At 32.4% G+C, this 21,787-nt stretch overlaps 3 protein-coding genes and 1 long non-coding RNA gene across 10 annotated transcripts; 3 read left to right on the top strand and 1 right to left on the bottom strand.

The window, feature by feature from the left end:
• Positions 1-4: 4 nt before the first annotated feature.
• Positions 5-4,564, bottom strand: LOC100810453 (putative cyclic nucleotide-gated ion channel 8). Its single transcript, XM_014777666.3, has 7 exons — positions 4,457-4,564; positions 3,610-4,204; positions 3,103-3,315; positions 2,413-2,723; positions 1,581-1,692; positions 1,209-1,445; positions 5-1,131 (listed from the first exon to the last, which is right to left on the bottom strand). Exons 1-7 carry the CDS (start codon positions 4,513-4,515, stop codon positions 400-402), a joined length of 2,259 nt encoding a protein of 752 aa, XP_014633152.1. The 5' UTR covers positions 4,516-4,564; the 3' UTR covers positions 5-399.
• A 3,172-nt stretch (positions 4,565-7,736) lies between these two features.
• On the top strand, positions 7,737-10,201 carry LOC100809919 (galactoside 2-alpha-L-fucosyltransferase). 3 transcript variants are annotated; one of them, XM_014777664.3, is made up of 3 exons: positions 7,737-8,198; positions 8,318-8,380; positions 8,521-10,201. In XM_014777664.3, the coding sequence occupies exons 1-3, from the start codon at positions 7,937-7,939 to the stop codon at positions 9,975-9,977; spliced, it is 1,782 nt and encodes a 593-aa protein (XP_014633150.1). In that variant the 5' UTR covers positions 7,737-7,936; the 3' UTR covers positions 9,978-10,201. The 3 variants fall into 3 exon arrangements, with proteins under 3 accessions (XP_014633150.1, XP_006583087.1, XP_006583088.1); XM_006583024.4 differs by having other exon boundaries at positions 7,738-8,198; positions 8,303-8,380; XM_006583025.4 differs by having other exon boundaries at positions 7,747-8,198; positions 8,308-8,380; positions 8,521-10,196.
• Positions 10,202-12,263: 2,062 nt separating this feature from the next.
• Positions 12,264-17,197, top strand: LOC100787812 (galactoside 2-alpha-L-fucosyltransferase). 5 transcript variants are annotated; one of them, XM_014777663.3, is made up of 6 exons: positions 12,380-12,522; positions 12,611-12,732; positions 12,830-12,913; positions 13,011-13,061; positions 13,212-13,295; positions 15,477-17,197. In XM_014777663.3, exons 3-6 carry the CDS (start codon positions 12,889-12,891, stop codon positions 16,961-16,963), a joined length of 1,647 nt encoding a protein of 548 aa, XP_014633149.1. In that variant the 5' UTR covers positions 12,380-12,522; positions 12,611-12,732; positions 12,830-12,888; the 3' UTR covers positions 16,964-17,197. The 5 variants fall into 5 exon arrangements, with proteins under 5 accessions (XP_003530240.1, XP_014633147.1, XP_040873127.1 ...); XM_026129145.2 differs by having other exon boundaries at positions 13,008-13,061; XM_003530192.5 differs by having other exon boundaries at positions 12,264-12,732; positions 12,835-12,913; positions 13,008-13,061.
• A 1,466-nt stretch (positions 17,198-18,663) lies between these two features.
• On the top strand, positions 18,664-20,151 carry LOC100527839 (uncharacterized). The gene is made up of 2 exons (XR_001389101.3): positions 18,664-19,154; positions 19,773-20,151. It is a non-coding gene; the product is annotated as an uncharacterized lncRNA (long non-coding RNA).
• The last annotated feature ends 1,636 nt before the right edge of the window (positions 20,152-21,787 follow it).

Here is a 21,787-nt window from a genome sequence, read left to right as displayed (position 1 = left end):
TTATTTGAAGCCTTAAGCTCTGTCTTGGGAGTTATACCAAATATGATTAATGATAGTGAAAAGTAATACCTGACGCACGGTATAATCCTTTACACTTCTCGAGTTCTTGTACAACGTTAATAGAAAGCACATTTTACCTTAGGCTCATTGGTAAATATTTTGAAATTTACATACATAGCATGACCGCTAATACTAGCAAGTCTGCAGACTTCTAAAAAATGGGGTGCAAGTAGGTGTTATATCTAAAATCAATATCCATAGAAATTCAACAGACCTAGAATCATGTTCTAGGTTTATCAAACCAAAATTTGTCACATCATATAAGCTAACATTGTTAAGTGATATCAGCTGACGAATGCATATCCTGCAAGTCAAGTTGAACCACGAAGGAGATGACGATCAGTTATCATCAATATCACCAAAGTCAGGTTCCGGGGGCTTTTGAAGTTTGATCATCTCCCTCGAACTTGAATCACAAAGCCTATGACCACGAAGAGCATTAGCAGCAAAGCGAGAAGCGTAGATGGTTGTTCCAAGTCCAGGCTTAGAAGAGGAAAAAGAAGTATCTCTATGCCTGACCAAGGCCTTTGCTGAATCATCACTGTTTTCATAATCAGAGTCACAGAATTCTTCTTCCTCCCTCCTGCGATGTTCTGCAATCTTTCTCCTGCAATGCCTCCTCCACGCAGCTTGAATGTAGATAGCAGCCCACGTTCTCCACTGCTGCGAATAGAAACGGAAGGTGTGCTGAACCTGTCTGCTGCGAATGTGCCTAAACTGGGAAGCAACAAACTTCAACTCCTCTGCTTCCAAAGCAAATGCTTCCACCTCATTTATAGCTTTCACTGTCCTTGTGGATGTTGGCAAGCTAGCAGCAGATTTGGGGTCCAATGCCCATGTTAGTAGCTCTTCTCCACAAAAGTCAGCTTCCTTCAGAAGACCTCTGTTGAAAAATCCACTTCTTCCACCATCTGTAGTAACACTCTCTAAACGCCCACGTATGATGAAATGCATCTCATTAACTGGGTCTCCTTCCCTCACTATGTAAGTGCCCTCTGTATATAAACTAGGCTTCAATCGCTCACATATAGCATCAAGCAAACGTTCATCCATGTTGGCAAAGAGAGGAACCTGAATGAATATACACAAGACTTGTGAAAAAATGAAGACTTATATAAATCTCATAAAGAACAGGCCAGTATACTCACCCTTCTGACTAAATTCAAACAAAGATGCCTTTTGATATCTCTCCGGAGATCTTTTGGAAGACTCTGAACTAAGCTCTCTTCATCTACACCTCGGGTGTTCAGCCACTTGTATTGCTCATAGCGTCTCACTCTTTCCCTTAGCTCTGGAGGAAGCAAGCGATGATGCATCCACTGCTCAGAGTCACGTCTTTGGATCCTCATTTCCTCAAGACGAACTGACATTGATTGAAGGTAGGTCTGTCCAGTTCCACGATAACACAAAGATTAGAACAATGGTAGTGACTTGACTCTTAAAAGTATTATATTAATTAATCAAGACACCAATAATCATCATTGAAAGATAAATACCTATACTACAAACTTTTTGTTTACCTGCATGTTTCCAATCAGAAGAGCAAAAAGGATAAGTCCCATAATAGCTATTACAATGGAAAACATAACCTCTCCAGGGTAGGTACTGGTTAGAAGCCCCTGACCAAGTGTACTGTGGAACGCAAAACAGAAGGTGCTTAGGCTTGTAAAACTTGGGAACATACAGCAATTTCATGTTATTGAAATGCAAACGTGGTAGATGCAGGCAGTAATTTTAAGAAATAAAAATATAATTCTGCTCCAACTTAATCAAACATATGTACCAACAACTGCAATAATTGGACATGTGAGGTCAAGGTGTCAACATTTATCTAACACTGTATAAAGTTCATATTTTAAATCTATAGGAACACAGTAAGTTTGTTAGCATGTTAGTTGGAAAAGAAGGGAAATAGGTGAAGCTAACATCAACCCGATGTATAGATAGTATGGGTGAAGTTAATTCATGTAGGAGTCTTCTAAATCTATTGGTCGAGTGTTCAATTCTTCTTGTCCTTAATCACACTAAAATCCAACACTAGATAGTAGTATGACCTGCTAGTTATACATTATTGAATTATTTTGTGTTTTTAATTTCTTTAGAGTTTAATGATCGCACACTTAAGGTATAAAATAGTTTTATACAATTATTTAATTATAAATTATTGTTAATATAACTTTTATAATAATTATTATAAAATTCAGTGTCAATGTATAACATTCTGTTTTATAGTGTCAATGTATAATAAAATATTTTTTTTTTCTTAAAGGAGATGTGTTAGACATGTAAATCACAACATTTGACGCACATAAATTTTATTTTTAGAGAACGAGACAATGAGAAGGAATATACCTCAAGTTTTGAAGGCCCCACCACAAACAGTAACAGAATTTAGGAAAAACTTCTACGGAGGCAACAATATCAGACTGTATAGCTTGAGAGAAGATTCCATAGTTAAATTCTGAGGCATCACCTTCAACAAAGCAACGACTTCTCAGAACAGTCTCGCTGATATTTCTCCAAGTATCATACCCTGACCTATGCTTGTTCGAATTCCCACAGTACAAGAAATGTGTATTGCATCCTTCAACTTCTTTACAAGCATCCTTCCAGCAGGTGCCATTACGTTCAATGGCTAGTAAGTACCAGACAGACCCAGTTATCTGTGCCATTACAAGAGTCAGAAGAATGAACTTATTGCTACATAAATTAGTAAATTCTCTTACACGAATTAATTAGCCCGTATGGGAAAAGAAATGCAAACTGCTATATCTAGAACTTCAAAGTCTTGCCGCTTATTTTCTTAGCCTTGTAAAATTTCCATTATTAAACTCCATAGATTCTTTAGTCTATTTTTTACTTAAATGCACATAAATTGAAATATGTCTAAAGAACTACACCAACACTGGGACATGGTTGAGTAATATCATCTTTGGATATAGAAGACTTAATTATACAAGTGTCCCCGTAATCAAGTTCATGTACTTGGTGAGCTACAAAGTAGAACTAGAAAAGAAGGATTGTTTCACAACATGCACTTACATGACTAGCAAGCATATACCAGATCAAATAGTACATGGCACCGAGCAATGCGTTCTCAGAGAAAACACCTGCTGTCTTTTTAACTTCTGAAGCTAAAGGTAAAAAGCGTAGAAATCTTGGAAAATATTGCAGGATCACAATTCTCAACATTGATGTTTTTGTTTCCAATACCTCTACACGTCCTGATCTGTAAAGATATTTCCACACTACAATCTGCACCAAACATGAAGACAATAACTGAACCTCATTTGCACAAAATTTTTCTAAATATAACTTGAATCATAATTATATTGACATGATAGGTCTAAATTGGTAGCCATTAACAATTGTTTAGGTTACTTAGTAGTTCATGAAAAAACTACAAAGAATATTCTAGAGGGACAAAATAGAAGATGGAAGAATCCTTAAATTTTCTTGTTATTAACGATGCCTACATAACCTTTCGAGAAAATATAAATCAGTAATGCAGGATAGATATTACTCTTATTGAAAGCTTCTTTCCCTAACCTGTGGCATAGGCAACACAGAAATGAAGTCAATGATGAAGTAACGTTTTAAATATCTCTTGGCAATCTTTCTAGGATCTATAACAAGTTCACCTCGTCCAAATACCCGAGATGAAGGCGCAATGTAGGCGGTGCGGAATTGAAAACTTATGCGGAGGAGATAAATGAAATCACATATTGTTCTCATTGTGACAGCAAAACTTGCTAGGCTGTTATCTATGGCGAGGCAAAATGATTTGTGGTTGAAATAAGGAAGGTAAAAGAAGAAGGGATCGCATGCTATAGAAACAATGCACAGAATCTCAAAAAACTTGTTCCAATAAAGAAGGTTCTTATCTTGAGGATCAAATACTTTTTTCTCAGACACTTTAAGATCTTCTGGGAACACTGCCCAAGTAGTCACTCCAGTCTTTAGTGATCTTCCAAATGTCTTTAGTCCATCTGAACTCTTCTTCATTCCTAGCCTAAATGATTTCGATGCTCTTTTTCTTCCACGACCAGGAAGAGGAATAGGCAGAGAATCTAAATTGAATCTTAATTTTTTCATCCCCCTTGAGCTTGATGGCATAGAACAATTCGAATCCAGATCATCCAACCTACATTATCCAATGTATGTCAGATTCAAAGAAGTATGTTCAAATCCTATTAAAATTCTCGTTAATCCAATGCTTTGAACACTGACATCAGATTGGACATTTTACATTCAAACACAAATGTAACAGTAAAATAATTGTGCTTTTGTAAAATTCTCGTTAATCCAATGCTTTGAACTCTGACATCATATTGAACATTTTACATTCAAACACAAATGGAACAGTAAAATAATTGTGCTTTTTTGTATTCTGTACCTTACGAACTTCTCCTTCTGGCCTCCAATATACTGTGACTTGTAACTAGATTCAAACATTTTGGAGAAATTACATCTGAGACCACCAAGAATACCTTGTCTGTCTAGCAGTTTACTGATGTATGAGAAAGTTCAGTGTTCAATTTCATACAATGCAGATAATCACAGCAATGTCAGAAATTTTCTTTTGCACATATAAGCGATTCAAAGGAAGATAATCGTTAGAAAAGAAAGACAGATAAAAGCAAGGAGTCTCATAAAGAATCAAACGCAATGAAACTTTATAATAATAATAATTTGACATGGTTTAAAGGTGGGTTACCAATATCATACATGCCCCTTTCTGAGGTTTGAAACTTCATGGATTCAACATTCTATGTTTTTATAAACCATGCAATAAAAATGACTTGGACAAAATTCTACGAATATTGCTTTTTCAACCATTCCATTTCCAAATCTAGATTGACAAAGGCGTGATGAACTGCAGGATTGTCCATTTCTAGAAACCCCTCCCGTCCTTATTTCCATAATTGTATAAAATCAAAAAACAAAAATTGGAATAGAACTATTTTGCCAAACACTGAAAGATGGAAAATTGGATCAACAAAAAAGAATCATGTAAATTTGATGAACAAAAAAATCTGGGTATGTACTTACTGTGATAATGTTTAAGGCTTTGATTGTACAAAATTATGCATGGTATATTGGGGTGTGGGGAAGAGATGAAATTAGAGGGAAAAAGAGATTGGTAGAACAGGAAACCTTAGACCGTTATGGCAGTTACATGGGCCCCCCGCCACACCTGCACGCTCTATTCTGCGCTTCTTTTGGTAAAAAGTTAATTGAAAATAAAATCAAATAATGTTATTTGTGTGTGTCTATATAAAAGGGTTGCATAAGTAAGACTTTTTTTGGTGGACTATTCATAAGTTTGGAGTTTTACAAGGTACTTACTTATATACAATAAAACATTAATGTTATTTCTTACAGTATATACCATAAGAAAATTTTTCATAGGAGTGTAAATGAAGTAGTGGAAATAATATAGAAAATTGTAAAATAAAAATGAAAGTAATTTAGTCTAAATTTGTATAAATTAAGTATTTCTTAATCTCTAAGCAAAAACTTTAAACATCTAAAGTTTTGAATGGAAGGAGTAAATAATTTTTGCAATACTTTTCCTAACAAATAAACTTTAGTGATTATTTTACTTATTTGAAATTACAAATGTGGAAAGATTAATTTGGTGCTATTGCCATAACTAATAGAATAGATAAATTTCAAAAGATTAAGTTGGTACCTATGTGCTGATTTTCCAATCAATGTTATTTATCCAGAAAAACGAAATTCTAAAGGCACGAAGACCCAAAACCAACTTATCATGCACCGTGCCCAGCTTTATGTTCGAATTGAAGGAATTAACAACAACCCATTTGTCAAAGATCTCCCTAGAACAAGCTTTCAAGTGGCTAAAGCACATGGCTATCATATTAATTCTTTTATTAAATGTTGTCCAGCCGCGTAAAAACAAGTGGATTAAATTAACATAGCAGTAATTATTTGGAGCAAGATTTTGTCTGCATTGCCACTTGTCTCATTGGGGAAATGATGAAATCGTGTTCCAGTTTCCAGATGAACGTTTAAGTAACGATGTTCATTCCACATTATTTATTCATTTAAATTATATAAAAATACATGTTCCGTACACAGTGTGACTACGTGAAAAATAAAATATAAAAGGGTTGAATTGAGGATGACCCGCGGAGGGTTGTTTTCAACTTTTCTTGAAGTTCTTGGCTATGGCAATAAAAAGGCCAAAAGGGTCTACATCCCTTCTGTTCACAATCTCCATCTCGATTTGATTTCATCATCAACCACACTTGTAGGCTTGCGTATAATGTCAATTTCCTCTATCTATTCATCCCAATTTTGGAATGGAAATTCAACTTTTTCCTTACCTTGATCTGGTAAGAAAGTTGCTTCATAGAGAGTGAGTTTTTTTCACTTCATTCACCCTATCGGCTTTATTGTTGAAATATGTATTTTAGCAATTGACAATGATCAATCGATCATGCATTAATTCATGTTTCATCATAAGTGTTTTTGGAGGAAAAATAAAGAAATAAAATTATAAATATAATAAAAATAAAAATTAAGATAAAAATAAGACAAAGGTTAATTAGTGCCCTAAGAACATTGGTTCAAGAAGTTAAATTAAAAATATTTTTATTGAGAGACAAAAAATTATGTTATACATAATATTTGGACAATAAATATTTTTTTTTAATTTCTTAACTAATAAGAAAAAACAAATGAAAGAATAAATGAGTAAATAAATGTCAATAATACTTTTGTTAAAACTTCAACCAATTGGTACACTTCCATGTGAGTGGACATGAAACACGGGACCATAAAGTGTGGACAATTGTTTTGCAGCAAAGATTTACTAAGATTTGATAAAATAAAAAAAAAGTTTACTAATAATTTCCTTTGCTTCTTAAAAAAAAAAGATATGACAAAAAAGAAAACATCATTGATCAAGTCTGTAAAATTTTTAGAGAGCACTATATATATATATGAGATATTTCAATCCTTTTATTATATAAGTATAAGGATTAAAGTGCTTAATATTTATAATTTGAAGGATTAAAGTAGTTTTTCTTTTTAAAAACAAGTTGTCCCTATTTTTAAAGATTAATTTTTTTTCTATTTAAAATATTTTAACTTCAATCAATCATTGAATATATTTATAATATAATTAAGAGTAATTTATCTATTATTATAAACTAAAGCGTGGAGTGTAATTTATCTCAGTATTTCTTGTACTTTGTTTTACATATATATATAAAGTATTTATATATTAAATTTCTTAAGTATGTTATATTTATGAAATTTTAATTTTTCTTTACCAAAGTTATTTTTTTTTTTATCTGGGTGCCTATTAAATTAAACTTCTGATTCCATTCTTAATTGAAGAATTTATTAGTTTTTCTATTAAATTGAAAATTTTATTGAGATAAGCGGAAAATAAATTGTTAACATGGTATAAGTTATTTTCATAAATTCTCTTTAACACTTAACATAAATACAATTAAGTCATAATATAATAACTCACATAAGATGTAAATACACTTTACAAACGCACCCTAAGTAAATGAATGAGCTTTTGTGTTAAGTAACGTCATGGTAGGGCCATTTCACCGTACGTGTGGAGCTGGTATAGAGTAAGTAAAAAAGTGTTGCAAGAAGTTTGAGTAACAAGGTAAATGGAATAGAATAAGTGAATAACGAACTCTTCCCACATGGTTTTGTTTCTTGGTTTAAACTTTAAAGGCCGGCTTTTTGTTTTATTGAGAATGCTTACATGAATCGAGTGTTTCTTCACTTCATATTCAGTTAGAATAAACCCTCCTGTCATATATAGTCTTTGTTTAATTTCACTTCATTAATTTTAACGCCTTTGACTAAGGTTTTAGCAACCATGGAAATCTTTCAAGCCACAGCGGACAAGATGAGGATGAGTTCCAAAAGATTTGCAACACTCTTTGTTGTATTCTTCATATCATTTTCTGTTTTTCTCATTGTTTCTTCAATATACCGAAACTCAAGTTATTATGCTATTTTTGAGGGGTTATCCAAAGGCAGGGAAGCCGGAGAATCAGCTCAAAACGTTACAATCAATAGATTTCCATTGGAAGGAACAGTCCACAATACATCAGAAGAGAACTTAGTGTCGGAGCATGGTACGTATAATAGTGAAAAACGCCCTTAATTATTAGCATATGAGCCTTCTCAAGTTTTCCTTTTTCTAACTCTTTGTTTCATTCCATAAATTAACTTGGCAAAGTTAAGGTGCTGCCAGGAATTTTTCAAAATGGTTCAGAAGAAACGACAACGACTAACAATAGTATTGCATCAAGAGTAGGTGTGTACGAAGCGTATGGATTATATGTTTTACAATTCGTAAAATTATAGCTAGAGCTAGCTACTATTTTTTTTTTTAGACATTTCCTCTCTACTTGTTAATTTCTCTTGATTTTCCCTCTCTCTCTCCCAAATCTGCAGGCCCGAAAAATGTTTCTTTGACTAGTTCAACAACTGAGTCAACTCCAGATCTTGAAGACAAAGACAAATTGCTAGGTGGACTTTTAACCACTGGATTTGATGAAGCATCATGCATAAGTAGGATGCAGTCCCAATTGTACCGCAAAGCTTCTCCTCATAAACCTTCTCCATATTTGATATCTAAACTACGTAACTATGAAGATATTCACAGAAGGTGCGGACCTAATAGTAGAGCTTACGACAGAAGCATGAGAAAGATTGTACGCTCAAAGAACAAAGGTGCTGCAGCTACATTGTGTAAGTACCTTATCTGGACACCTGCTAATGGTTTGGGGAATCAAATGATTAGCATGGCTGCAACATTTCTTTATGCTATGCTCACTGATCGAGTGATGCTTGTAAAATTTGACAAAGACAAGCAGGGCCTATTTTGCGAGCCGTTTCTCAATTCAACTTGGGTATTGCCTGAGAAGTCTCCTTTCTGGAATGAAAAGCATATAGAAACATATCAGACCATGCTAGAGAAGGATAGGAATAGGACTAGCAATTCAAAGGATGATTTACCATCAGTTCTGTTTATTAATCTACAGCACACCCTCAGTGAGCCTGAGAAATTTTTTCACTGTGACCATAGTCAATATCTTCTTCGGGAAGTTCCTTTGTTGATTTTGCAGTCTGATCAATACTTTGTGCCGTCTCTGTTCATGAACCCATTTTTCAACCAGGAGGTTACCAAAATGTTTCCAGAGAAAGACACAGTTTTCCACCGTTTGGGGCGTTACCTTTTTCACCCTTCAAACGAGGCATGGAAACTGATCAGCGATTACTATCAGGAACACTTGGCCAAGGCAGATAAACGGATAGGCTTACAGATTAGAGTATTTAGTCCCGTTTCTACTCCACAACAAACAGTCATGGATCTAGTTTTAAGCTGCACCTTGAAGCATAAGATACTGCCACAAGTGGATTTGCAAACTTCAGCCGGAAAAAATCATAGTGTAAAGGCAGTTCTTGTGGCATCTTTACATAGAGAGTATGGAGATAATTTACGGAGTATGTATCTGAAGAAAGCAACAGTTAGTGGGGAAGTCATAGAAGTTTATCAGCCAAGTCACGAAGAGCATCAAAAGTTTAATGATAATAAGCATAATCTAAAAGCTTGGATAGACATGTATCTAATAAGTTTATCTGAGGAGTTAGTGACTACCTCTCTCTCTACTTTTGGCTACGTTGCTCAGGGATTGGGGAATTTGAAACCGTGGCTTCTTTACAGGCTAGTCAACAATGACACCCATTTTCCATCCTGTGAACGAGATTTCTCATCGGAGCCTTGTTATCATGTTCCTCCCAAGCATTACTGCAACGGAAAACCTATCAAAGATGTTGTTTCTTCTTTCCCCTATTTGAGGGAGTGCAAGGATTATTGTTATGGTCTGAAGCTGGTTAACAGTACGTAGTTGCTGTAATTGTTTTCATTTTTTGTAAAAATTTTGTTGTTGATTTTGTATTACGATGTAGGGACTTTTTTTTTTTTTTTTTAATTCTGATGGAGACTACCATTTTCAAATAAGACACAATCGTTATGTATAATAAAGTTCTCTTAATATTTAACATATTTAAATACTTATAACTTGAACACTAATTAAGTTGTTAAAATAATGCTATGTCAATTGCGTGTTTAATGATATCTCGAGACTTTATGTTATACTTATATTCTATTGGTATTCCACAAATGTTTCGTACTTCATAAAAAGATGCAATGATCTGTAACTTCGTATTTTCTTCCTGTTCTTGATACCAATTCGTCTTCTTCTAAGGGTCGAAATTTCTCATTCCTCATACAACAACAACAACAAAATGCATTAATTGATCCTGAATTTATGATGAATCTCACAATAGAAAGTTCCCCACAATAGTTTATCTTTTGATAAATCGAGAGAACTAGTAGACGCCTAAATCTGGTACACAATTCTACACCACACGTTAATTTGGGCAAAGTTTGGAGCCATATGCTCCCACTTGCTTACCAACTTTAATTTTATAATGCCAATATACGCACGTGGTTGTGTAACATTTTGCTTTGTTTGCATTTGATGCCGTGTGGACTTCACGAAATGAATTGATTTAATTTCAATTCCAAAGCTAAGAACCACAAGCGGAAATAAATTCATTTGGTTTCACATGCATACATATGCCATAAACTTAATATTCTCAAAGCTATTAAATTGTTTCGTCCTTTTCATGGGCCCTTTAGAGCCATAAGTCCAAATGACGCTATATCGTGGAAGCCAGCGCTCAATCAGATTGGGTGGTAGCGTGTTGAGATAAAGGTGTCAAGCAAATAGGTTACGAATTGAAAGAATTATTATTAGATATTAATTATTCAGAAATTCTCAACTAAAGTAGGAGATTGTTCCATAACTTAAGCAGAGTTGATCTGGAGTATATTTTTCATGCCTTAACTAGTTTGGCTTTACACATGCATGAATGTCGAGTCTGATTATTCAACAGCCATTTGTAGAGGTTGTTTACCAAGGTATAAGTGCTTCTCCATTCTTAACAGAAATTCCCATTTTGCACAAATGATGGGGCCATTAGTTGGATGCATGGTTTTTCAGAGGCCAATCAAGCAATTGACCTCTTGACTAATTATTTCTGAATAATAGGCATTCGCGAGACTGGACAAGAAATCATGGAAAGGGGAATCTGCCGACAAGTGCTTTGCGGGAAACATCTACTAACTTTAAGGTCATTATCTAATACAAGATTTTTTTTTTGGTATATTCAATGTCATATATTTTAGAGATTATTTTAATTTTTTTTCCAAATTAAATTTTATAATCTTAAATTATTTTTTTATAAGTCTAACCATAGATTCACATTTTAATATTTATTTATAATTTATTTTAAAATAATTAAAATTAATTAATTATTTTATAGTTTTATGAAAAGAAATATTAAAATATTTTTTTGGATCCACATGTTAATCTTACTTTTTTTTTTTTATAGAAGAACAGATTTCTACCATAAAGATCAATACTCTTGTTCAAACAATACATCTTAACAAAATAAAATCCTACATGAAAGATCAAAATGTAAACATACCTATTAAAAATGCTTTAATAGGTAGTTTAAAATCTGGTCCCCCACCACACACAAATAGAACATTACTAATACAGTTTATAAAATTTTGAGAGAACATTCGGGAAAAAAAATAATTATACATGCGAGATAATCTATTTATTCTTTAATTTAAGTGTTTTATGTTTATAATTTTGAGGTATTAGGTGATTTGAGTTGCAAAACTATCTCATCCGTATCTCCTCACATATAATTTTAAGCAAAATCAACAAAAGCTAAACAATCTTAGCTTCTCCATTTACTAACTCCCGTACACAACAAATAAAGGAACTATTATCATTTTGTCTCAAAATTATTTATTATGAATTTAATTATAATAATATAATTTATATATTTAGAAGCATCTATTTACTATAAATTTGGACTTGAATTATATAAAGATAAAGATGTGATAAAATACGAGTAATTATATATTAATTAAGAAAATGGTATGCATGTGATCATTAATTAATTAATCTTTTAAGTAACGTCATGCATGGTGTACGTTCTTTGGACAAAAAGAAGGTAACGTCATTGTAATAAGGCCCACTTGATGGCTGGACCATCAGGGGCTGGCCCACATGATATTACTCCTTTCACCTTACCCCTTTACTGATTAGCCTAAAAAATAAGAGAAAAACTAAAAAAGTGTCACAAGAAAATTGAGTATATATAAACAAAGTTAATGGGATAGGCCTGCAACTTCTTGTCTTGTACCCTTTGCTTAATTTCCCTTTCCCTTGAATATTGTTTTCGCAGTTTTAAAACGATAATTTGATCACTACTGACGTAATAGCTAGCTAGCTAATCATGGAAATCTTTCAAGCCACAGCAGAAAAGATGGAGATTAATCCCAAGAGATTTACAACATTATTCTTTGTTGTACTTTTCATATCATTTCCTGTTGCTTTCATAGTTTCTTCAATCTATCGAAACTCAAGTTTCGCTATTTTTTATGAGGGGTTAACAGAATCATCGGCTCAAAACGTTACAAACAATGGTTTTCCGTTGGGAGGAAGAGTCCACAATACTACATCGGATGATGAGATTGAGACTCACTTAAGAACAAGACACAATGATACCGTGTCGGTGGTACGTAACAGTTTTTCTTTTTCGTTTATATAACTGTTGTATTCTTTTGTTCTGGACTAAAACTCACTCTACTTCCGTAATAATGGACTTGGCAAAGTTAAGGTGTTGCCGGGCAATATTCAAAACGGTAGCACTGTAGAAGAAAGAGCTAGAACTATGAATAGTACTGCATCAGGAATAGGTGGGCATTGTATTCATGATATACTTTAATTCTATACGATTACGAATAGTATATAGGCATGAGTTTTTCTAACTGATGATTCCTTCCATTTCAGAAGGCAAAGTAGAAAGAGGAACAGATCGGAACGTAACTGCTGAGTTGCTGAATGGTGGGGCAAACTTTACAACTCATGGATTTGAATTGGGAGGAACAAGCCAAAATATATATAACACGTTATACGCATGCGTTTTTCTTACTGATTTCCATTCAAAACTTCCATTATTGCCGTGTCAATTTGTTTCTTAATTAATTGAACTAGGTGGAGTTAAGGACCTGCAAGAGAGATCCCAAAATAATTTCGCTACTGAAGGAAGATCTGAGAATATCACAGCAGCATATGCTGGTATGTGTCATTCTGCTATTTTCTCCTTATTTTTGTTTCCAAAATTTATTTATTCCGTTTTTTTACCATTCTAGTCCCATTAATGGTAGCTCAAACTTGTTTCTAAAATACTAAAATGATTAGTCATATTATACATTAATTAATTTATATAATTCGTTAAATTGTAAATTAATAGTGAGTCAAATTAATTAGTCCTTTTTTCAGAGTAATCAAATTAATTACTCGTTAATTTTTTTTTAAAAAAAAAACATCGCGAACCAATTTTCAATAGTAAATTATTATTCATCTTAGTTTTTCCCTTATTAAATCAAGACCGTTAAAAGAATGAAATGACATATTGAGCATATGAATGACAATAATTAGACACACGTATATGTGGTTGACACGTCACATGATAAAAAACATCAAAATATTAGTAGAATAAAAAAAAACCTTCCTTACATCCTTGTTTTTTTTTGTCCAAATATTTTCATTAGTACTTTGACTCACATTTTGCGAAAATACTATCATACTAACACTTAAAATCAAGTTGTGTTAAACATATATAATTAATAATAAAGTGTCACTTAGCCTTTTCTACCACATTTAATAAAAAAATTATTGAGGCAAGAAAAACAAACAAGTAGAGAGAAAAATTAATTAGTATTCGTTTAGTCCTGAAATTAGGATGTGTGAGTTTTTAGTTACTGATTTTTAAAAAATTATTTTTTAGTCCTTAATTGACATTTTATATCAATTTTTAGTATTTTGTGGTAATTTTTTTACACTTTTACGACAATTTTAAAATACAAAATTCAAAATGAACCATTATTATGACTTAATTTGAAAAATCAAATCATTTTTTTCTCAAATTAATTTTAACAAATTTTAAAATAAGTATAAAAATTAATCTTTGATATCAAAATTAGTTTTAAATAGGTTTAATTATTGTTTTAGTTTTTGAATTTGAGATGTGTGCTTCTTTTAGTACCTAAATTTTTTTTTTGTTCTTGAATTTTGACAAATTACTCTTTTTAGTCTCTAGTATAATAAATTAATATCCACAAAATGCTTGAATTTGTGACAATTTTTAGTTTTCATAAATTAATTTTTATTTTTTAATTGCTTGAATTTACATTTTAAAACTTTCATAGTACTTAAAAATGCCACACAATGTTAAAAATCATCATAAAGTATCAATTTAATGTGTCAAGAACTAAAAAAAGCATATTATCAAAATTCTAAGTACTAAAAAAATATTTTAAAATTTCATGAATTAAAAAATAGACTTCTCCAAATTTAGGGATTAAAATAATAATTAAATCTTATTATTCCAACAACCTTTTTTTTTATGATTTTCATACATACTGGATGTGACAACTTTGGATGTAAGCAAAATTAGTTGTCAGTTAAGTTTTTAATATGACAATCATATCTTGTTGTCTATGTTAAATGACATCAATTAATAATAAATAGAGTAATTAAGTTGATTAATGATTTACACTTTTATGATTTATTTTTCTTTTTTTTTTAAATATTGGTAATTAATGTCCTTTGGATATTTGTTGAGAAAATATATTAAAGAAAAAAATATTTATTGTAAAAATTATAAAAAAATATTTTTTTTTGCACATCTCAATCAAAAATTTCTTTTTGATTAACATTTGTCTTTTTTTTTAAATTTCAATGAACAATTTGATCGACAATTATAAGTTTAAGGGCTATAATTAAATTGCCCAATAGTTTATTCAAGATCAATTATTTTTCAGTCATGAAAAAGTTGTTTTCTGCATTTATATAGTGAGTGTGATTGATGACTCTTTTAACATATGATAAATGATATATACTTGCATAACAAATCTTATAACAAACAGAGAGGAGACAAAAGTGTGAGAAAAAAAAATTAAAATATAATAAATGATATGATAAAAAAAATAAACACATAAATTAGTACTGTATATATAAATGATTGTAAGAAGTGTACATTTATCATATCTCTTTTAAAAAGCACTCATATGGTTGTTAGTTATTAGCATTTGATCCTTTGATTAATATAATTTCCTCACAAATTGAATTGTAACATAACACCCATACACGTTCGATACCATGAACAGAAACTCAAAACTGTAGAGTACCTCTTTAGGTCATTTCTTCCTGTACTTGCTAACTAATCTATGATATCTTCTTTTATTAAATCCGCAGGCTCGAAAAACGCTTCACTGGCAAGTTCAACAAATGTGTCAACCACAGAACCTGTTAATCTTGATGACAATGACAAACTGCTTGGGGGATTGTTAACTTCTGGATTTGATGAAGCATCATGCAAAAGTAGGATGCAGTCCCATTTGTACCGCAAAGCTTCTCCTCATAAACCTTCTCCATATTTGATATCTAAACTACGTAAATACGAAGAAATTCATAGAAGGTGCGGACCAAATACTAGAGATTACGACAAAAGCATGAAAAAGATTGTAAGCTCCAAGAACAATGGTGCTGCTACCAAATGTAAGTACATTATCTGGAATACTGCCAATGGTTTGGGGAATCAAATGATTAGCATAGCTGCAACATTTCTTTATGCCATCCTCACTGATCGAGTGCTGCTTGTAAAATTTAATAAAGACAAGCATGGCCTATTTTGCGAGCCATTTCTCAATTCAACTTGGATATTGCCGCAGAAGTCCCCCTTTAGTTCTTGGAATGAACACAATACCGAAACATATCAGACCATGCTAGACAAGGATAGGGCTAGCAATTCAAAGAAGGGTTTACCATCTGTTCTGTTTATTAATCTACAATTCAGCTTCGAAAACCCTGAGAAATATTTTCACTGTGATCATAGTCAAGATCTTCTCCGGAAGATCCCTATGTTGATTCTGCGGTCTGATCAATACTATGTCCCATCTATGTTCATGAACCCATTTTTCAACTTGGAGATTGCCAACATGTTCCCAGAGAGAGACATTATTTTCCACCATTTGGGTCGCTACCTGTTTCACCCTTCCAACGATGCATGGGAACTAATCAGCAGTTACTATCAGGCACACTTGGCCAGTGCAAGTGAACGGATAGGCTTACAGATAAGAGTATTTAATGCTGCTACTACTCCAAAGCAAGCAATCATGAATCTAGTTTTAAGCTGCACATTACAGCAAAAGATACTGCCAGAAGTGGATTTGAAAACTTCAGTGTCTTCTGCTGGAAAAAACATGACTACTGTAAAAGCAGTTCTTGTGGCATCTTTACATAAAGAGTACGGGGATAATTTACGGAGTATGTATCTGAAGAAACCAACAGTTAGTGGGGAAGTCATAGAAGTTTATCAGCCAAGTCATGAAGGGAAGCAAAAGTTTAATGATAATGGGCATAACCTAAAAGCATGGACGGATATGTATCTGTTAAGTTTATCAGACGTGTTGGTGACTACCTCTCTCTCAACATTTGGCTACGTTGCTCAAGGATTGGGAAATTTAAAGCCATGGCTTCTCTACAGGCTAGTCGGTAACCATAGCGGCGATTTTCCACGCTGTGAACGGGATTTCTCAACAGAGCCTTGCTTTCATATGCCTCCCAAGCATTACTGCAACGGAGAGCCCATGAATGATATCGTTTCTTCTTTCCCCAATTTGAGGGAGTGCAAGGATTTAAGGTTTGGTGTGAAGCTGGCGGCCGTTAACGGTTCCATGTAGTTCCAATTGTATCATTTTGGTCAATCTTTCACCTGTGTAAAGCCCTTAAAGCTCATGGTTATTCATTCAACAAATTCCTGCAGCACCCAGACAAATAGTGCCCAATTACAATTAACAAGATTTATATTATGTTGGACCGATTATGTATTCATAACTATAGTCATATTAAGGAGATGATTCATTTGTAGTACAAAAAAAGAACTATGTCTATTAAGTAATGTACAATTGTTATAACTTGAATTGATTCATATTCTTAATCATGAAATTATGATGTACTCAATATATAAAACGAATTAATCATTTTATGATATGTGAAAGGAATTAATATTTACTAATATGAAAGTCTCACGGTAAAAAAATGACTGTTTTTTACCTTTTCAAATAAATCAAAATACACTGGAAAAAAATCTCACGGTGAAAAAATATACACATTACTTATTTATTACTTATTTATTATTTATGAAAATCATACATTTCAATATTCGATTGATTTTTTATAATTGTTAATCTAAAAAATCATTAAAAAATTTTACATCAACTTTCAAAACAAATTTACTTGTAATTGTTTAATGACTATACAATTTTTTCTTTTGTTGATTTGGCTATCAATCAATCGACATACATATTAGTTATTAACTTAAATATGTTTTAGTGCTTTACTTTGGAGTAAGATTATTTTGTCTCTAAATTTAAAATTGTACGCTCAAAGAACAAAGGTGCTGCAGCTACATTGTGTAAGTACCTTATCTGGACACCTGCTAATGGTTTGGGGAATCAAATGATTAGCATGGCTGCAACATTTCTTTATGCTATGCTCACTGATCGAGTGATGCTTGTAAAATTTGACAAAGACAAGCAGGGCCTATTTTGCGAGCCATTTCTCAATTCAACTTGGGTATTGCCTGAGAAGTCTCCTTTCTGGAATGAAAAGCATATAGAAACATATCAGATCATGCTAGAGAAGGATGGAATAGTACTAGCAATTCAAAGGATGATTTACCATCAGTTCTGTTTATTAATCTACAGCACAACCCCAGTGAGCCTGAGAAATATATTAGTCGGGAAGGTAATGATACGTAGTCATCCGCAAATTATAAACACCCTCATCAACACTCAATTTCTTTATATTTTTTTATCACATTAATTATATTATCAATCAAATCAATTATTTATATCCGGTAGCTTCTTATTTCCAAAAGGCACACTTAATGTTATTTATATCAATCAATATTACTTATACATCTTGTAATTTTAAACACCTCATCAATCAGTTAATTATCAATGAAATTCCATAAGCTTTTTTCCGTCTAAAAAAAAGTAATAGGATAGGAACAATTACAAATCTTTTATAAAACAAAGTACATTACAAATGGTTTATAATCAATTAGTCATGTAAATCTCATAATTTAACAAATAAAAAAAATGTCAAATTCATATAAAATCACGGAGTATTATTATCAAAATTGAGTCCCGACTCAAGGTAGGATAATAGGATTTTATATGTGAATAGTAAACTAAATTAAACTGTAATGAAAAAATGTATTTTCTATTTTCTTTTTTTATTCAATCAATTTTCAATTTTTGGGTTGATTTATTAGTTTAAAATGATTTAGTTTGATTTTCAACATTCTAAATCCTCAATTGCTTTCCTGTAATTAAGGCCTCTCTATTTTTGTAATAAATGGAAATACTGAAAAAAGTTAAACTTTTCATTTCAATTTCAAGTAACTGCCATTAGAAAAAAAACAATTTAAATAAATATATTATATATATTCCATTAAAAAAAATCATGAACTTAACGGTACGTTTGATACAAGAAAAAGTGAGAAAAAAGAAAAAAAGCAGGACCATTGAAATATTTTTTTTCTGTTTGAGAAAAAATTAAAAGGAAAAGTTATTTTGTAGATAAAAAAAACATAAATTTTCCTCCCTTTCCTATTTTCCTTCTATCAAACCAAACGGCCCATAAGAGTTAAGAGCATAGTGATGAAACGACGCGTTTAAAAGCGTAAAGAATAGGAGACGGGCAATGGCGGCGCTGCCTTGTTCCGTTACGGTCTTCTTCTCTGAATCATCGTCTTAGGCTTTGCAGAATTTCATTTCTCTTTGATTGCTATACTGTACAACCATTCCATTCTTTCGCTCGGTAACTCGCCAAGTCAAATCAATATCCAGAGCTTCCAGCGATTCGGTACGATATTTCATTCCCTCTTTCTGTTTATCTATTGAACGGGAATTTTTAATTTGTTATCCTATTCATCATTTGTAGCTTGTTATTTCGAAATTTTGAGAACAATGGATCACTTCGTCTGTACGATTGATTGATTAGCCACTAGCAACTCATCATCCTAACCATGCTTTTGCAGTTTTGCGTTCCCAATTTTCTTTGAATCTAGTAATTTAGGGATTAGAATGAAGTGAACTGAAAACATTCTGTCTGAGACTGACCTTTGATTTTCTTGCTCCTATCTTTTTAGTTTGTACAAATGGAAGAGTAATTTGTTTGAGAAGGTGAAACTGAAACCTAATAATATTGTTGCTCTCTGCATCATCTATGTAATGTATTGTCCAGGTAGATATTTAGGCTGTTGTTCCATGTGTGAGTGAATAAAATTGAGCTACATTTCATGCGTTTCTTCATTTGGGTTCAATGAATAGTTTAATGTTTATATTAAGGGGAGTGTACCTTGAAAAGATGGAACCTGATAATGACAACTACTATGTTTGAAGATGGAATGAAACCACATAAACAAATGACTTCGGCCTGATTCTGATTTGCTTCTTTCTGATACTGACACTTACAAACCAGATATTTCAGAGCAAGCAAGCACTCAAGCAACTGCAATGGGTATAATCAGGAGTACATTCTCTTTCATTGCAGGGACAGCCTTTGGGGTTTACTTGGCTCAGAATTATCAAATCCCTAACATCAGGAAGTTAGCTGACACTGCCTTGTTACAGGCAAAGCAAATTGAGGAAAAATATCGTAAGTCTAAGAAGAAGGGTGGTGATGATGATTAACTATGATTAGAATGTCCATGTTCCCCCACATTGGAATCAGGTTCTTGTTTTTGTATTTTTGGTTTTAGTCCGGCATCTTATAGGATCAGGTACCTATATTGACTAGAGTACTTGGAAAACACAAATTAGTGGAAGATCTTTATACAAGCAAGTGTTATTCGCATTTATAAACTTGTTATTGAGTCCAATTTTCACGGGAAATGTTATCATTCTTTTGTCTTTCTTGTTCCAAAATTTGATTTAAAATTACAAGTTGAAGAAGTGTAATGTGAGTTATACTCAGATTCCTAAACATTGGATAATGTTTGCTCCAAGTCAGAAATTTGTTTAATGATAATCAGAATTGTATAGCCCGGGGAGTATTATGCCGGTAATGACAATTAAAATCATTATGTTGTTCTGTTACTCTTGGCGATGGTATCTGATTGGGATTTGTTCTTTCAAAATATTATTTTGTTAGCTTAACATAATACATGTGTAATGTGGTATGGAAAGGTGAAGCTGTTTGCTGACCAAACATTCTAAACGGGATAAAAATAAAAAAGCTAAAAAGCGCTTGCATTTTCCTCCATCAAATCAGTCAGTGTTTTTCCATTATCTTTTACCTTTGCCAACTGAAAAATAACACTGAAAGGGAAGCAGAAGTAAAATGTAATTAATGTTTGATCAAGCATTTGTTTTTTCTATGAATTCCTTGAAGTGGTTGATTGGATAGTGAAATGGTGCTAGAGCCGATCATCGTATCTATTGAATTAAGGAGATTAATTACTGATCTAAAACGATTATTTGTTTCTTCTTACTTCTAGCAATTCAAATGTATGTATTTACAGATCTCAGAAATCAACTTGTTTAACTGAGTTATCAACGAATTAAACTGAGCAGCTGACGAGTCTTCATTGCATGTACAACTTCAAATTTCCCACGAACGAGAATGAGATGCCCTGAATACCAAATTCTGTCAGTTTGGAATTTTTCCATGTATCTTTCAAAACGATTCTCCTTTCTCAAATTTTACTGTGTTTAGAAAAACTAAATGTCAATGTACTTACTATACAATTCTTGGATTAGAAATCTAATGCGCTGTAACCTTTGGAAATTTCAAATCACTTTTCTCAGCATTACTTCTTATGAAACTTCTAAATATTTCAACTTTCTCCATTCTTTACCCTATCTAAAATATTGACATGCATTGGTGTTTTTAGTTTTGCTTATTTTTATTGAAAACTCCTTTGTTTACAAATTACAACACACATATCTTTTTTTTTCTTTATTTATAATATCCAAATAAATTTATCTTCTTTCATTTTTGTCATAATTTTCATCTGTTATTTTTCTCGCTCGATAAACTACGTCATCTCTCGGAATCAAATCTCCAAATCATTCCCTACACAACCCAAAATCTTTTGTTTATTTTTTTATTTTTTTTACTTATGTTGAAACTTGAAAGTGTAACACGTCTGAAAACATTAACTTGAGTTAGAATCCTACTCCCAAAACCTTTGGCTTTCTTCTAAAATCCTATAAAGCTCGTGGCTTTTAATCTCTCAAATAATCATCCTTGGCCATATTTATTTTTTATGCTCTATCTGGTCCCCGAATTTCGTTCGTATCTTTTGTTGTTTCTTTCGGCTGCATACTGGCAATTGTTTGATCAAGCGTGTTATAACATCACTAAGTCCGTTTCGAGTGACACTACGATGAAGAATTTGAGAGGGAAGAAAACTATATAATTTAGTATATTGCTCGATAAACTATATAATGTCCACTATTAAAGTTTATAGACCGACATAATGAAAATAAAAT

This window comes from Glycine max, chromosome 7 (genome assembly GCF_000004515.6).
Source record: "Glycine max cultivar Williams 82 chromosome 7, Glycine_max_v4.0, whole genome shotgun sequence".
Lineage (NCBI taxonomy): Eukaryota > Viridiplantae > Streptophyta > Magnoliopsida > Fabales > Fabaceae > Glycine > Glycine max.
The sequence above is the reverse complement of the archived record's forward strand: the minus strand, read 5'-3'. Positions and strand labels throughout refer to the sequence as shown.